The following is an 18175-nucleotide window of genomic DNA, read 5'->3' as shown; positions in this document are numbered from 1 at the left end:
TCCTTTCCATCCCCCAAAGAGAGAGTGAAGGTCTTTAATTAGATTGGGAATGCATGGGAGAATAACTGAATCCCTTAAGTTCTCAGGGAAGTTGTCTACCCATTGGAAAGTAATTTGAGTTAGGAAATACTACTTTAAGTATGATACTAGATTACTTCCTTGGGAATACCTAGCTTCCTTTCCCTGTTAGAGAACGGAAGTTATTCCCGTGATTAGGAGTGACTTGCCCTCATCTTGTATATATGAATGGAGAAGGTAAAAGAATTAAAGTCACCTAAATGTACCCCTAGAGGTGGACTGTCACTAAGTCCCATTATTGAATTCTCTGGCATTGCCAGTTTTGGAGGTAGAGGGCAGAAAAAGCTGGTGACAGGAAGCAATTAAGTCAGGAATACCCTTATTCACATCCACACAGAACAAAGCCTTTCAAGAGGACTGTGGCAAGGTACTATAGTCTCTGAAGAAGAATGATTGCAAGAAAGAGTCCTTGAACTCCATCTAAACAAGAAGCAAGAGGCTTACTTCCACATTTTATTTGAAAATACAATTAGTGGTTTAGCATTGTGATTCTTTTCTTGTGCAGGTAGCTGATTAGGCTTAGAGTTGCCACAACACCTGCTAAGGCAACTACAACAACCATAGTTTTAAAAGCAATATATCCAGTAGTCCCTTTAGAATCCACAGCATCTGGAAAGGAAACAGACATTCAAGTCTTAAGATCACTTATACTTGGTTTAAGTTGAAGCTGAAGCTTTACAATTAAAGTTACCCAGAGAAGGAAGTGAAAATAAGCTTCAAAGGGCTCACTTGGGAGCTTGCAAAAGAGTATAGTCTTTCCCCCCAAGCCAGCCTCCTCCTCGCCTTACTCCACTCCCACGGTTGTTCCCACTTCCTACTTGCTTTCATGCAGATCATATGGGCTGACACCTGGAAGGATCTCATTCCCAGCTTGTTTAACATTCTGGCACTGATATATATGGTTAGTTGTCCCAAGTGCATGATTTCTTGCAGTTAGTAGCTAGTGATTTAAGAGAGCTTAACTTCAAGTTCTAAGCCTAAAATTAAGACTATCTGGGATGAAGACATATTAACATAATCTAGTAAAAACTGAAAAAGTTTTGTAATAGCAAGCACATGTCTTCTGACCTATTTGTCTTTTTAAAGAAACATAGCTTGAAATTCTTCTATAGTAGGCCCAATATTTGAGGACCAAGATTTAAGGATTCTAATGTGGCATTAGTGATAAAACTGGAATTTAAGTTATTAACAATGAGAGGTCTCTGTACAGTAGGTAGACTAAATGATCCTTCTTGTGGGAAAGAGATTTTGGGAAGGGTACACAGACTTAACAGAACCTGTTGCTGGGAAGAGATGCATTCTCTTGTTTAATCATAAGCACTTGATATCTTGTGGGCTCCCCTGGTGGCACTAATAGTAAAGTATCCACCTGCCAATGCAGGAGACACAAGAGACGCAGGTTCGATCCCTGGGTCAGGAAGATCCCCTGGAGTTGGAAATGGCACCCCTCTCCAGTATTCTTGCCTGAAATATTCCATGGGCAGAGGAGCCTGGTGGGCTACAGTCCATGTGGCCACAAAGAGTTGAACGCGACTGGGCACACACGTATGTTATCTATGCACATTTAAGTTTGACATAAAACCAAGAGCTTCAGTTAAAAAAGTACATAAGGCTTTAAATCCATACCTCTGAATGAAGAGCCATCTGATAACAGGAGGATGGGGCCTGGGAGACTCACTATCATCTTCTCTTCCTCAGTGGCCCCTGTGGCTGAAGACAGACAGTTTGACCTCTGGGATAACGAGTAGTGGTAAGAAGTGTTTTGAGGGAACATCTTGAGCTGCTCTGTATGGAGTCCCTGCCCTATGTAACCGTGCCTCCCCTCACAGGAGAGAGCATACACCTTACTGTAAGAGCAGGATGAACTATCAAAGAATATCAGAAGACAAAGTTCAGAGTCTACCTAGACTCAGGAAGAATAACTTCTGGGGGGTCTCAAAAGATCAAGCTACAGTTTATGTGCAAACACAAACTTGTCCATGGGACTGATTGTGAACCTGTCCATCACAGACTCCTAGGTTTCCTGGGCTCTTGGACTAGATGAAAAACAAAACACTCATCTCTCAATTCCAAAAGGACAAGGCTTGCTTTAAGTAAACTCACATTAAATGAAGACTTGAAAATTTTACCTCGTCTGCTTCTGGATGACCCAAGGCAAGACACAGAACACAGGGGGAAGTTAGAAGAAAGTTGATTGCAGATTAAGGCGCTGCAGTGGAAGTAGATCTGGAGAGAGGGCAAGAGTTGAGTGGAACTGATGTCTCAGTCAACCTGTCCCAGTTAACTAGTTAATCACTTACCAAGTGAGAGAACACCGGGGCCTCTGACACAAAGGCAAAGGTCTTCACATCAAACCTCTGATAGTGATTAGGATAGGTGACCGAGGAGCCAACCTGATGGAAGGTGGTTCTGTGGTTGTCCAAGTTGTATTCACAGCTGGAAGGTATATTTCAGGGTGGGACATCAACTGAATTCACCTTAGACTCAAACTCAGCATTTGCTCAAATTCAGTCACGTATAAAACCTTCAAGACTATTGCTATACCTTCTATCTGTACTGTGCTTAGTCCCTCAGTCATGTCCAGCTCTTTGTGACCCCATGGACTGTAGCCCACCAGGCTTCTCTGTCCATGGGGATTCTCCAGGCAAGAATACTGAAGTAGGTTGCCATGCCCTCCTTTAGACCTTCTTCCTATACTTTTAGTCTATTTCATATACCTCTGATTTGACTATCCAACAATATCCATGAAGTTATAATTTACTTGTGCTAGGTTTTCTTCTACTTTGTGTTAATATAGTGTCAATACCTATTTGTATGCCAGCTAAACTCATTAAGAATTATGTAGATCTTCAGATGACAATGGCTTAATTCTTATGAATCTGAGTATTATGTCCCAGGCAGTATATGTTGCTGATAAAAAAAAAGGTAGAGAACTTCTCCCATTTTTTATTTTAAATGCTAGCAGAGGGTTGTAGCTTCAGTCGTGTCCAGCTCTTTGCAACCCTATGGACTGTAGCCCACCAGGCTCCTCTGTCTATGTAATTCTTCAGGCAAGAAAACTCGATTGAGTTGCCATTCCTCCTCCAGAGGATCTTCCCCAACCCAGGGACTGAACCCAGGTCTCCTGCGGATCATACACTGGAGGTGGATTCCTTACAACTGAGCAACTGGGGAAGTCCATTCACATCCTATCGCTTGCTAAATATTACTTTGGGCTAGTTATTTAAGTAGTAAGCTTGGGTTTCTTTATAAAGAGAGGGGGCTAGTGTCCCTCATGGAGTGTTGTGGTTCAAATAATGCATCTGGAGTACATAGCACTGTTTTTTGGCACATGGTAGTTATTCAATGGGCTTCCTTGGTGGCTCAGTTGATAAAGAATCTGTCTGCAATGTGGGAGACCTGAGTTCGATGCCTGGGTCGAGAAGATCCCCTGGAGAAGGGAATGGCAATCCACTCCAGTATTCTTGCCTGGAGAACTCCATGGACAGAGGAGCCTGGTGGGCTATATACCTCATGGGATCACAAAGAGTCGGACACGATTAAGTAACATACACAAGCATTCAATGCACCTTCCCCACGTGGTTCACTGGTAAAGAATCTGCCTGGCAATGGAGCTGGGAAGATCCCCTGGAGGAAGAAATGGCAACTCACTCCAGTATTCTTGCCTGGAAAATCCCATGGGCAGAAGAGCCCGATAGGTTACAGTCCATGGGGTCACAAAGAATTAGACATGACTTAACAATGAGCAAAAAAGTTATTCAATAAATGAATAGGAACTGGAAATCTATTCTCTTTCCAGATGTTAGAATATTAAAGTCATTATTTCCTTGGGAAGGATCCTTTTAGATTCAAGGGTAATAGGAAAGACATGAGTCAACTTATTAGACCGAGGACCGGTTGGTAAGAAATAAGAACAGAAATCAGGGCCTTTGTACTCCTCTCAAGCCAAAGAGCAATTTATTCTTTTTTACTGGCAGTTTGATTAGCTGTACTACCTTATGTGGATAATACATACCCATCCACGATAATATTCCACTGAGGGAGAGAGGCTGGGTCCATGGTGGATGTTGCCCAGCAATCATCTAAGACCAACTTGATGTTGGGGTCAGTCCTGTTTAGGACTCTCACTTCTAAGTAAATTGGTTGGCGGAGGTATCTGACCACAGGGTAGTCCTTGTCCCCGTATGGTTGCAGGTAGGAATTATCTGAAATGGAGTAGAAACCACTCTGGTACTCAAGTAGTTGATGGTTGCAACAGAAGCTTCAGCATCACTACTACTCTAGTCTGGTGCAAAGTTCATTTTAGGGAAGAGTCCTCTGAAAGTATTTAAGCAAATTTTTTAGGTTATAATGTCTCACCTGGGTAGGTTTGCAGGGTCAAGGCAAGTGGACCTGGCTTCACTGAGGCTACTGGAGGAGGAAGGCTTTCGACGTTGGTATTTATTAGCACGTTACTGCTGCTATAATAGCACCTCACGGTCATCCTGTAAGAGTGGGTAGGTGGGGGTGTTGAGAATTTTAGGTTAAAAGACTGCTTGAGTTTATTCTGGCACTTAAAAAGTTAAGTAGCAGTTGTGTCACACCTGAACTCACTATCTCTGGAAATTGTGCTTGGAGGAAGATCCGTCCAGAGAGCATGTATTTCATTTTCATAGATGACTTTGTCATTCTCAAACTTAAAGTAAGGTTAGAGAAAGTGGTTAGTTATCTCAAAGGTAAGTCTTAATCTCTTGCTATGTGCCAGTACTAATCTTATACTAACCTTGTGTCTTGTTCCACATCCATTCAGGGGTATGTGAAGCTTCACCAGTCCTTGAAACGGAGCTTTCAAGGTTGTCTGGCAGGAGGAGTCTCCCACCCTAATGGTGTCCAAATTGAGAGCTGGTTTTGTTTGACGGCGGTAGACCTCGACGTCCATAAACCCATCTTGAGTACACAGCTCCCCTGAAACTATATAGCGGTGGGAGTTTAAAAAATGTCTGCCACGTGACTATTGTCATTACTAGCTTGAAATGTAATGAAGTTTGGATTTTCATCAGGAGGAAACAGAATTTGTCTTAAGTCTATTTGGGAAAATAACTTGACAAGCAGCTTGCATTACAAGGGGAGACCCTAAGGTACCTAGACAGCAGTGAGACTGCTCTGTCTGAGAAGGATTTTTCATCCAAAGGAAGAAGGAGCAGAAGTCATGAGAAGAGACACCAAGTGGGGTAAGAAACCCATGATGAAACCCTGATGTGGCTTAAAGTGTAGTGCCTTTTGTCCTAATGTCCCTACTTTCAAGACTCACTGATCTTAGTGGTTTGAGGGGAAGTTGAAGCAGCAACTAATTTTTCCTATTTGACTTGACCTGATACAGGTCAGCAAATAAAAGGAGCACAGAGGCAATAGTAAAGAAGAGGAAATGCCTACTTCCATATTCTTTGAGGAATTTTAAGAGTTTGGGGAAATGTTTATTGTCCCTCTAGTTTCAGACTTAAAGCAATCTTACTTAGATGGTGGGCTCAGACTCCTAACATGAAGCCTACTCAGGTTACTTAAAAACATTAGACAGCTGTGAAATCTTCCTGTATGTGTATTTTGGAAGTGTTGTCTTCCTTAGATTCCTATCATAGCAGCTTAGACTGCTGTTTCTGGTCTAACCAGTCTTGTTTCCTTAAAGTATAAGCAGTACAGAGTCTGAACTCCTGTACACTTTCCCCCATGTAAGAGGTAAGAGAGAATGTAGGAACCATTCAAGAAAATGATCTTTACCTATAGAAACTGTGGACTCGCAGAGACACTCAGGATAAATTACCATGGATACCATCTCCAGTTGAGAATAAAACGTCAGCTTGAGTGAAGATAAGTAGAACTGATAGGGTAGGCATTTTTCAGAGAACTGAAATGAAAGAATGTCAGTTAGCAGCCACAGCCTGTTGAGCAGGCACAGGAGATAGTAAGGAAATACGCTGAAATCTGCAAGGCACACTCCAGACTGAATATGGTTTTCCTTTAAACCAGAGCAAGATATCCCATCACTTCTCCAGACTGGATTCTTCCTGAGGCAGGCAATTTCTCTAAGTTCACGCCCTCAAGTACCCAGCACTGCATGCTCTTTGTACTCGACACTGGAATTCGATCTGTTAATTCAACCTCTAAAGAGCTGAGTACCCTGCAGATCCAGGAGTTATAAAATGTTATTGCAACATATACACCAACAAAAGATTATTCTGTGTCCCTGGCAATTGCATCAGTCAAGACTGGCTTCACTGAAGATAGCAGGGGACACTTGTTTGGCTCAAATTGTCCTGTTTTAATAGACCATGAGAGGTTCACCATTAGATGCTTAATAGCAGTTTGTACTATTCAATGAACAAAGACACTTAAGGAAAATTCCATTGAAGTTGAAAAAGACTTGGTGTTTGAGAATGAATTTCAGTTACTTGAGAATTACTTATGCAAGCTGTTCAAATGAGGTGTCCCAAATTTTTGAATTTTGTTTTTTTTTACACTAGCAGTTAGAATTTATGGATAAGTCAGCAGCCAAATCACAATGGCCCAAAAGGCTAGGGTTCAATGGAACGTACTTTTGTTTTGAGGAGAGTTTTGCTGAAATGCAGCCTGAGGCCATTTGCTATTTCCATAACAATCCCACTGTTGTGCAACTTGTTCACAGCAATATTCCTATTTTCAAAGCCCACGGATTTTAACTTTCCAGGAAATTCTGGTATGGTGAGAGTCATGTGTGTGGCATTACAGGTCACAGGATCTAGAAGGAATGACAGAATGGTCAGCTTTGATTAAGCCCTTAGAACAATGTCTTCCACAACTGGACTTGCCCTTTCCTAGGTCTTACCTGACGCACAAATGAGTAGAGATGATAAGATGATTGTCTGCCCAGGAGATACATGCGTAAGCTTCAGAGGCACCATGTAGAGATGGCTGTTACCTTGCTGAAGAGAGACATTTTCAAAGACATTGGTTTACCTGAGTTACTTGAATTTTTAATCAATGCTAGAAAGAGTCAGGGCAAACATACTCAACTATTGGGCACCATCTTGGCCCAAGTAGAGTTCAGGTATTTCACCCTATAGTTTATGCAGGTGCTCTAGTTTTAAAAGCTTATATTTTATAACATCTGGCAAGGTGATTTCTACTCATGACCTGTAGCTGATCATTTCTCGGCAGTAAGAGCTCTTGTTTTATGACTCTTTTATGGTATCTGTATTCAGAGAGAATGTTTAAGATTCAGCAGTTTGTTTTTACTCAATGTACAACAGTACTGTTAAGATGGCTGATATTTGAATGTGTAGGTGCCAAGACCTGTTCTAAGTACTTTGGCACATTAACTGATTTAATGTAGTATCTTGATTGTTGGTCCCCAAAATGCCAGTACCTACTGTAAACGCTAAACGTGGCAATGTTAAAACAGAACACCTTCATTAGTTTAGTACTACTGTAGCTCCACATTGTTTAGTGAATTTAGATCTATGGAGAACAAAAACTGATTGAAGTAAGAAACATTTATTTTGTTCACCATTGTATCTCACCATCTTTAGTACTTAAGTACAGTGCTTGGCTGTTGAATGAGTTATAACCTCAATTTGAGGAAATGGTTGAGATTCTGCTTGCATTTAGAAATACTGGTCTGAGCCTGGATGGTGGTACAAACAGATTCACACCTACCGAGTACTGAGTCACTCCAGTGGCATGGAATAGCACTTGGATCCTCATCTTCTGGTTCTCAATCAGGAGATTATATCCTTGTGTCAGAGCCTCTTGCAGGGTGAGATTTTGGGCTCTTTCACCATCACCAACTGTAATGGTCCATCCCATCTGAGGTTTGGGGCCCTAAAGGCAAAAGTTTCATTTTGAGGGCTGGTGCTCACCTTAACTCCAAGACTATTTAATATTTTAACCAGGATTGAAGTTATGTCGCCTTTAATATAGAACTAAAGGTTATTTAGGCTTGTAATTTAAAAAAAATAGCTTTCATACCGCAGGATCATCAGCCATGCCAGGAAAAAAGTGAAAGGTAAACTGGAAGAAAAAAAAAGGATGATGTGAAGCTTTGATTTGGAGAAAATCTCTGAAATCATGTTATCTGATGGTACATGGGAAACACCCAGAGCAACTGCTGTGTGGTTCTTACAATGTTGAGGGCTGGTGTGGGATATAGTAGAAACACAGGACCAGTCAAGAATCCTAGAAGTGCCCTTAGACATCATTTCCCCGTTGAGCTTTCGAGACCTAAATGTAATTGGAAGATCTAAAGCTCCCTTCCAGTTGTACGTTGAGACATTAAGTCCTGTCAAGCCATGCAGTTTCATCATTGTTATAATAAAGTATGAATATTTTTGTCCACTGTTGCTATTAGCCATGTGAGACTAAGAAGTCCACGAGTACATGATTAGGCTGTTTTTCTCATTTACTATTTCCTAGCATCTGGTATAGGGCCTGGTACATAAATATCCAGTTTGTCAAGCTACCGACTGAATCCTTTATTGCTAAACATGATGTACTGAGCACTTAGATCTACCTTCTTAGTTTTTAAAGTCACCCTATGTGGTGTTACTGTCCCCCACTTCAGATTTAAAAAAGGTCTCATTGCTCTTAAGAAATCAATCCAAAGCCACATAGCAAGTCAGTAGTGAAATACAGGATTGCAATCCTGATCTTGTTCTGAAGTCCAGCTCTCTCTAGACCACATTCCCCTTGTAGTAGCTGGATGAGAAGCTGTCAGCCTGCTTCACTCACAGACATGAAATCCTTTGAACAGATTGTGGATCCCGAATGCTGTTCATGTCTTCCTGCTTGCATAACCGGACAGCTGACGTGATATAAGACAGTCCCTTGTCTAAAGGCAGCATTGTCGTTCATGAATGTGATGGTCATCTGGTGCTGGCCAAGCTGTATGAAAATGGTATAGTAAAGACCGAGTGCTAGAACTTCAGTGAGAAAGGGGATTTCAAAATACCATCTGACTCAGCTGATTAGGAAAACCCTTTCAAGTCATCAGTACCACAGTTCTAGGAAGTCCCTCATTCCTATACCAGGAGATTCTCTAGCCTCTTTAGATATCCCAGGAAAGACTCAATTCATTGGCAGAGAACAGTTCCTTGAGTTTCAGGGCTCAGAGTCCAGTTTTTATTTTCCCTTTACATTCACCCTATGTCTGAGTATCAAGGTCCTATTGGGTTTGCTGCCTCTATCAAGAGATAGAAATACTTATTGAGCACCTATTTTAGCATCCATTGTGTTGGGTGCTTGACAGAGCCATCTTTGCCATTTCCCCTGGCTCAGGGAACTCTGTCTAAAGCAGTGGTCAACTAACAATTTTCTGTAAAGTGTTAGTAAATATTTAGACTTTGTAGGCCACATATGCTTTCTAACATTTTTAAAATGCTTAAAAAACTAAAGCCATTCTTAGCTTGATGGCCATCACACACGTGGCTCATGGACTGGCTATGGCCATATACAGGTCATATTCTGTGGACCTTTGTTCTAAAGGAATACAACACTAAGCTCCTGAAAGTTGGGAAAGGCTGTTTCAGAAGGGAAAGTTTTAATTACTGGAGATCTTCAGAAGAATCAGATGAAGTAGACTGTTGAGACTCGTAGGATGTACCCTAGACCTATTAAGTCAACTAAATGAACTCTGTACAAGTTCCCCAAGTGATTGTTTGCACATAAAGCTTGAAAAGGACTTAGGCTTCTTTTACTGCTCCTAATAACCCTGATTGGGTAGCGCTATTGCTTGACAGTAGAAAATCCTATATTTTAGCTGCTGCTCCCCTTTCAACATAGAGGTACCAGCACTCCATTTGCCAGCACCAAAATAGCATCCCCTTTTGCATGAGGGTTGTAGATCAAAATAGCTCATGTTTGATCATTTGCTGTGTCTACATACTATGCCTAGTCCCTCATTTGTGTCATTCATCTTTAGATACCTTATGGAAAGATATCATAATCCATTTTCCAGTGGGCAAGTAGAGGCTTAGAAAGGTTAGCTAACTTACTCCAAATCATATATAGATAATGGCAGAGACAGAAGTAAAGCCCAAAGCCTCAATTCAAGGGTTTCATAAGCTCAGCATTGGAGTTTAGAGTCTAATATATCTTTATTGAGAGTTCCTGTATGCAATGGAGGTTATTTGGCAATATCCTTGGCTTGTACCCTCCAGATGGCCAGTAGCTGTCCTCTCCCTCCTCTCCCACCAGCTGTGATAAGTGTCTCCAAACATTGCAGGATGTTCTCTGGGATGACCAAAGAGAAAGATCACCCTGATTGAGAACCACTGCTCTACTCCAAAGCTTTAACTCCTAGGTTACTACTTTCCATATTACTCCTAAATTACTTACCACTCTTTGGGTACAGCTTTCATATGGGGCCTTCAGGGTGAGCTTTTCTGGCTCCAGAACATAAGTGCAGTTCAGCATTTTAAGACCAAGGGAATCTATAGAAAAAAGAGCAGCTTAGATAGGAGATGGCCAAGATGTATTTACATCTTGTATTTCAGTGACAGAGTCAACCAAAACTATATAACCAAGACTGTAAATCTATCTCTAAGGTACTTCAATCACTTCACTTTTTATTTTCCCAACTGGGATATAACCCAAGCTCTGAGAGATGCTGTAATTTGAAGCTGGACTTTTCTTAGGGGATTCCTGAGATAAGACAGATTTCCAAAGACAGACAAGATCTTCTACTCTTAAGGAGTCACCATGCAGTTCAAGGACCCTGTGACATCACGGGATTTGAGCACCAACTGCTCCAGAGTTTTCATACTCTGCTTGCTGGAAAATGGTGATGGCCTTGAGCCAAGGGCTTCCTACTAAGTAAGACTAAAATGAGACAATACTTACCCACCACAGATGCATGTTGAATCTTGTTGCCAAGAGTTCTTTTAAACTCCACTACCATTCTATTTTCATAGCAAGTGACAGTACCTGAAGAGCAAAGAAAGTACGTGGGGCATCTTTGAACACAGGAGGCATGATTCCTACAGAAGTGTATTGACGAAACTTTCCTCTTTAACAGGCATCAGGGAGGATGCCAGCTGGAAGAGGCAAAGCTTTTTCCCCATCCTGGGGAGCTTACAGTTTGATGGGAATACATAACTACAGTGTAAGATACCAAGAACTGTAATGAAGGTATCAATTAAACACCTAGGGCTTTCTGAAGTATTCCAGATAAACCTGGATTCGGGTTAACAAGTATGCATGTGAGAACCAGCCTGGAACCCTGATGGAAATGGAGATGGTAGGTCTGTGAAGAATTGGGGAAAAGTTTTGTCTAAAGATCTTGTCAATTTGAAGTTTAAAAGATTCCCCAGGTAATTCCAAGAACACATTTTTAAAGACTGAATAATCTGCCGATAGTCTGACACTGTGCATATTCTGGCTCAGGTGAAAATTTTAAGAGGCTCATCATTACAAGTAAACAACTGTGATTTTGCCTGTTATGTTGATGCTTTCCTTAAGCGTGAGTATGTGTTTGAAGATGACTGCTCCCAAAGATGAGGGCTGAGTGTGTGGTTTGCTACTCTTTGGGTGCTGTAAAGCTGGAGGCAGTGAGGAAATAGAAAGTAGCACAGGTGTTTTTCCAAGCTCTTCCATTTAGCTGTAGAGTAAGCTATAGGTAGGCTATGGGAAAACTGAAGTGACTTAATCAAGATAGGCAAAAGAATAACTGGAGATCATCTAACTCACCTTTGCGTTTTCTGGCCATAAATTTTGGGTAAGCTCTGGGAGTTGGTGATGGACAGGGAGGCCTGGTGTGCTGCGGCCCATGGGCACGCAAAGAGTTGGACACGACTGAGCGACTGAGCTGAACTGAGACACCCTAGTTGCAATCCGTTTGAGAGATGCTTAAGGGCATTTTCCTCACCCAAGAGGCCTACCTGGGAAGGCAGGATCCACCAACTGATTAGCATCTGTTGAGTTCACCAAAGTCAAAAGGGCAAAGGATAGAAAAAATGACCTGTAGGTGCAGAAAGGCATGGGGGAAAGTTAAAGAGGAGTGAACTTCAGCAGACAAGGCATTATGTCCCCTTCCTTCTGCCCCCAGAATCACCTCCAGTCTGCACGGAACCAGCTTGAGCGTCTCCCGCTGTCTCCTCTCTGCCTGCATGCCATGACCGAAGATACCACCAAACCAACCGGGCAGAGGGGCATGCTGCTCTAGCTTTTATAGCAGGAAGCAGGGCTGGTCCCCGCCCTCTCCCCATTGGAGTCACCTGAATCTTCTCTAGCCCTCCCAGCTGAGAGGAAGGGATTTGGGAAGAAGAGCCTTTCCAGAAGACCCAAAATAAGCAGAGTTTTGCCCTTCCTGACATTTGCCTTGGTTTTCCACCAGCTGCTCTGCAGCCAATTCAGTTCCTTGAAATTGGCTCAGGTGAATGAGTTGGTGCATTTTTCCAAAACACTTGGAAAAATAGGATCTTTTGGACAAACTCTTCACAACTCAAATGTAGAGTGAAAGAGTGGGGTGGGATTTTTTTGGAAGAAAGAACATCTCTTGTTTATACTGTCTTTAAATCACAAACCTTTCCTTTAAGTTACTCCTGGTCTCCTGGCTATTGTGGATATCACCCTGGCAATGTGCATGAAGAAGTACCTTTTTAAAAAGGATGAAACATAATTTTCCCCAAAGTATAGATTTTAAGTTTACTTCAAAAAATACAGACAGTTACAGAAGGATATAGAGAAAGGAAAAAGTCATCCACTCCTCGTACTTAGGTGTGTAACTCTATGGTCTTTTTCTACAAACATCACATTTTAAAAAACAATAGCAACCTGGGATTGAAGTATAAGTTACGTTTGTAACCTGCTTTTACTACTTTATATGTCATGGGCATTTTCCATATCAAACATAAAGTTCTCTTCTCTATTACCATTGTTAATGTTGCATAGTATTCAATGTCTAGATAAATCAATGTTTAGCTGTTCTCTAATGATGGACATTAATATAGCTTCCAATTTTTTCATTATTATAAACAATCTGCTGGACTTGTACATTTCCCTGGTTAACTCTCAGGATAGATTACTAGAAGTAGAAATTCTGGGTCAAAAGGAATAGTGATCTAAATAAGAATGTCATACTGTGTAGGAACTAGGAGTTTATAGGTGGGGAAACGGAGGCAAACAACTTGCTCAAGCTTTAACAACTGGGTGTCAGGGCCAGGACCAGACTGAGACACCTCGATGTCTGCAGACCACATTCCATAACAGGTGATGATGCTCAAATTCTGTACAAGTTAGTGGGGTAGCATTTACAATTATTTATTTATGTGTTGCTTTTTATGTCTTTATGTGTTAACGATGTTTCTTGAGGACTAATCCTCATTCCCTGTTACAGGTGTCTGAAATATTGTTCGTCAGAGTAGTGGTTTCCCTAACTTCCTTGATCAAAACATTCACAGCTGGTACTGATGAACCTATCTTCAGGGAGGGAATGGAGACACAAATGTAGAGAATGGACACAGCAAGGGAAGGAGAGGGTGGGGCTATTTGCGAAAGTAGCATTGACATATATACACTGCTGCTGCTGCTGCTAAGTCGCTTCAGTCGAGTAAAATAGTGGGAAACTGCTATATGACACAGGGAGCCCAGCCTGGCACTCTGTGATGACCTAAAGGGAGCAGGTGGGAAACTCTGTGATGGGGGAGCAGGAGGGAGACTCAAGAGGGAGGGGATATGTATATAGTTATGACTGATTCGCTTTGTTGTATGGCAGAAACCAACAAAACATTGTAAAGTAATCATCCTCCAATTAAAAATTTTAAAATGATCACCTGGGGCTCTTTGTTAATATCACAGATTCCTGCATCCCACCCAAAAGCTGCTGACTCAGACTCTCCAGGGGAGGAAACTGGGGTACTGTATATTTAAGAAAGCAGGTGAGTCTTATGACCAGGAAAACCTGGGAAATACCTGAAGGGAAGTAGACAAGAAAATGAATGATTGTTGGTGATTAATTTAACTTCTTTATGGGAATCAGTTGATTATATACCAGTGGAATGGAGGAGAGGGAGCAAAATTTAGGATAAGCAGGATTTTGAGGATAGAGGTGGTGAAAGGATTTAGATTCTGAGCAGAAGCATGATAGCAATAATTACTCCTAGGCATATTTTCCAAAAAGTGCTACTTTTTCTACAACTGGGAAGACAATTTTTTACCACGATGGTTAAGACTATGATAAGAAGACTGTTGGAGAGATTTGAAGACCATTCCATCCATTAGAGGGTGGAATGTAGGAGCAAGACTCAGAGAGACCTATTAAGAAGGTAGTCAGAGAGGTAATAGATTAATGTGTTCCACCTTCCCAGGCCCCACCCCAGGCTTGCTTCTCCCAAAGCTATACCTTTTTCTCCAGAGTGTGTGGTGTTGCCTTGGAAAGGGCAGCTCTGCTCAGATCCCTAAATTGGGGGTTCTGGATGATGAATGGGCAGCACAAAAGCCCTGAGCAGGAGGCATGGAGATAAGGAGAGCCACTGCGAAAACTGGTGAGGGTGATGAGGGTGGTGAGTGTGCCGGAGATTAATTTTATTTGCCTTACCCCACCCAGCCAATGCTGCACTTGGGACAGTCACTGAACAACTAGCTCCAGACCCCCTAAGAATCCATTCTTCATAAGTGCACAAGGATACAAATGTGTTGGTGCAGTTAATTTTGAGAATGAGGAAGTCATGGCTCTCTGCAACAAAGTAGTGTCTCATTTCACTAGTTAGGAAAACAAATCTTTTCAAAAAGATAGATACTTAATATTTTACTAAATAAGCAGTAGGATCTCTTTCAAAAGTATGTTTTCCACATTTTTTTCAATGAGACATTTTAAGTATGTTTATAACTGTAAGTTGTTCCTTCTCCTCTTCTGCGAATGCCATGGTCTCTACTTGACGTGAGGCCTCGTCTCACCTGCTAATCACTAGGCATTTCTTGAGGAGAGTTTTAGGTTGTCATGCATAACAACAATGCAGTATTGTTGCCTCCTTTGGGCAGGTGCTCTCTTTACTTTCTGAAATGCTGTTCTTTTAAACAATAGTTCATAATTCTTAATTTCCAATTCTGTTGCCTTACTTTTCACAACTGTAAAAATATTCATTGAAGATGCTCTGATTGTTATCATCAGGAGATGGTTAGATAAACTCTGAAATACTCTTCAAATACTAAAATATATGAATTCAACGGGGTCTGTGAATATTGATGCTAAAGACATCCACAATAAATTGGACTGTTGGAACTGTATTAGTATGTTTTCATATTTTACTTAAAAAAAGAAAAATGAGAAACACATGTGTTTCCTATCCATTTATGTGTTTATGTGTGGGTATGTAAGTGTGTGTCTGCATTTATTTACCAGAGAGCCAATGAGTCACCTGAGGGAGGAGACAGTGCAGATATCCAGGTAGTCCCCGCCAGTCCAGCTACGCTGGACATTCACAACTGTTGTCTGCTCTGATTTGTTTGAGCTCTTGCTGTACTGGCTATAAATATACATAATGTATCATTCTTGGAACAGGAATAGGGAGATAGGAGTGGTACTTTTTCTGAAATTTCATTCAGTTGATTGAATTGTCTTGCTGATAAATAACAAGGTAAAGTAATTTAAAATTGATAAAGGTAAATCTGATTTGTATATAAGTGATCTGTAAAGGTTATAGAATGAAAGGCCCATGAATTCAAACTTCATGATATAAAGATATATTGCCCAAGTGAGTGAATTTGACTCATACAACTTTCAAAGTCCAACTCCTCAATATAAAATGAAGAAAATAAGCCTAAGAAGTTTTTGTGACTTGCCCAAGGTCATATAGAAAGCAGAGCTCCAGGGAGAAACCAAGTCTTCTGATATATACTTCCAGGCTAATTCTAATTCATTATGGTTGTGTGTGTGTGTGTGTGTGTGTGTGTGTGTGTGTGTGTGTGTGTGTGTGTATGAGGGGCTGTTCTAAAACTCCATGCTTCTCTTGCAGTTCACATAGCTTTAAAAGTACAAGATGGCACTAATTATAATTTAGCTTCGGAATGTTGTGAAAGTCACTCAGTTGTGTCCAAGTCTTTGCGACCTCATGGACTATACAGTCCCCAGTATTCTCCAGGCCAGAATACTGGAGTGGGTAGCTGTTCCCTTCTCCAGGGGATCTGCCCAACCCAGAGACTGAACCCAGGTCTCCTGCATTGCAGGTGGATTCTTTACCAGCTGAGCCACAAGGGAAGCAAATACTGGAGTGGGTAGCCTTTCCCTTCTCCAGGGGATCTTCCCAACCCAGGAATTGAACTGGGATCTCCTGCATTGCAAGTGGATTCTTTATCAACTGAACTATCAGGGAAGCCCCATATAATTTAGTGGTATTAGATTAATAAGAAATATAGAATCTTTTATCAGGTGGGCTAACATAGCTTAACATAGCTTTCAGATATAAAATATCATTTTAACTTGTAAACATAAGAGAAACTATGTTAATGAGAATGTTCTTGAACAACATATGGTAGCTCCTTTAACTATACAATGTTAATGTCATTTTCACCCTTTGGATCTTTAGCTAGATTGAAATTGAATGAGCTTTGTAACAGAAATGGATTCAGAAAGAAATTGGACAAGGGCATATAAAAGTCTTCATTGATCTGTTAATAGAAAGATAGGGCATCTTAAATGAATGACAGAGAAGGCTCAGAAGTTCTAAATAAAAACTTGTTTACATATAAACATTACAAATTACTCTATACCTAGTAGCTAGGACAATGGTTACCACAGAGATAAAGATTTCCTTGGCAATACGGCGTAGTCTTTCCAGTTGATAGAACATAAAATGTTTAAGCTCTTAAGATGATGTGGTAGATCAGTTGTAAAGGTCCCAATCTTCCACCCCTCCGTGGACTCCCATTCTTTGCAGTGTGCTTTGCAGTTAGCCCGGTCCTCCTCGCTCCTCCTCCTGCCCGAATCTGACTGACTCTGTGACTAGTTTTGGCCAATAGAATGTGATAGAAATGATGGTGTGCCAGTTCTGAGGCTAGATCTTTTGAGGCCCATATACATATGCACTCTCTCTTAGCATTCTTCGTTCACTGTGAGAACAAACCCAGATTAGCCTGCCAGATGATAAAGAGTCACAAGGAGCAGAGACAGGTCATTAAAGCTGTTCAGTTTAGTTCAGTTCAGTTCAGTCGTTAGTCATGTCTGACTCTTTGCGACCCCATGGACTGCAGCACGCCAGGCCTCCCTGTCCATCACTGACTCCTGGAGTTTACTCAAACTCATGTCCATTGAGACGGTGATGCCGTCCAACTATCTCATCCTCTGTCATCTCCTTCTCGTCTCGCCTTCAATCTTTCCCAGCATCAGGGTCTTTTCCAATGAATCAGCTCTTTACATCAGGTGGCCAAAGGATTGGAGTTTCAGCTTCAACATCAGTCCTTCCAATGAATATTCAGGACTGATTTCCTTTGGGATGGACTGGTTGGATCACCTTGCTGTCCAAGGGACCCTCAAGAGTCTTCTCCAGCACCACAGTTCAAAAGCATCAATTCAGCTTTCTTTATAATCCAACTCTCACATCCATACATGACTACTGGAAAAACCATAGCCTTGACATCTAAACTGAGGCCATGCTAGAGCAACCAGTTCCCAGCTGACCTGCCAGTTGACTGCTGATGAATGAGTGAGCCATGCCAAGGTCAGCTGAGCACAGAGGAATTGACCAGTTAACTGGAGACTTGTGAGTTAAATCAGTGCTTATTCTTTTAAGCCACTCAAATTTGGATGGTTTGTTAAGCAGCATGACTGTGGCAATAGTTGTGTGTGACTACAATTCTACTCTTTAGAATTCCTGTTTCAAAATGAACCCAGTTTTACATTATGGAAGTGCAGGTATTTTCTGAGGGAGCATGTACTGAGCAATGATAAAACTGTGGAGTCTCAAAAGAAGCAACACACACATTTGTACTAGTGCAGACAAAGACAGGCTTTAAGGGCTAAGCTTTCTGATGGGAGAGACCGAATGACCACGTATGTGACAAAACCTAAGCATAATTAAGTAAACTTAAACACACAGATGTATGTTCTTTTCTGTCCGGTATCCTTTTCTCTGGCTTCCCAGGTGGCATAGTGGTA

The 18175-nt window shown here is 41.4% G+C and overlaps 2 protein-coding genes across 6 annotated transcripts in view; one reads left to right on the top strand and one right to left on the bottom strand.

Moving 5' to 3' along the window:
* LDAF1 (lipid droplet assembly factor 1) overlaps window positions 1-13961 on the top strand; it is a 43820-nt gene extending 29859 nt beyond the window's left edge. For 2 of the 5 annotated variants that reach the window (XM_081554627.1, XM_081554628.1), the window contains exon 5: window positions 4868-7564. In XM_081554627.1, coding sequence (XP_081410753.1) covers window positions 4868-4877 — 10 coding nt within the window. In that variant the 3' untranslated portion in view covers window positions 4878-7564. Of the gene's footprint in view, window positions 1-4867; window positions 7565-11101; window positions 11324-12130; window positions 13853-13881 lie in introns of those variants that run through there. The other 3 variants (XR_014072631.1, XR_014072629.1, XR_014072630.1) reach the window with 3 other exon arrangements.
* On the bottom strand, window positions 519-12198 carry ZP2 (zona pellucida glycoprotein 2). The gene is made up of 18 exons (XM_081554603.1): window positions 12138-12198; window positions 11964-12053; window positions 10927-11010; window positions 10423-10517; window positions 8818-8970; window positions 8059-8100; window positions 7747-7911; window positions 6917-7013; window positions 6648-6829; window positions 5833-5959; window positions 4841-5028; window positions 4662-4753; window positions 4438-4562; window positions 4094-4283; window positions 2379-2514; window positions 2208-2304; window positions 1705-1788; window positions 519-687 (listed from the first exon to the last, which is right to left on the bottom strand). Exons 1-18 carry the CDS (start codon window positions 12196-12198, stop codon window positions 548-550), a joined length of 2148 nt encoding a protein of 715 aa, XP_081410729.1. The 3' UTR covers window positions 519-547.
* Window positions 13962-18175: the final 4214 nt, after the last annotated feature.

This window comes from Giraffa tippelskirchi, chromosome 13, assembly GCF_054371585.1.
Source record: "Giraffa tippelskirchi isolate mGirTip1 chromosome 13, T2T-mGirTip1v1.2.pri, whole genome shotgun sequence".
NCBI classification, from domain to species: Eukaryota; Metazoa; Chordata; class Mammalia; order Artiodactyla; family Giraffidae; genus Giraffa; species Giraffa tippelskirchi.
Note: the sequence above shows the minus strand (reverse complement) of the source record. Positions and strands in the feature narration are given on the sequence as shown.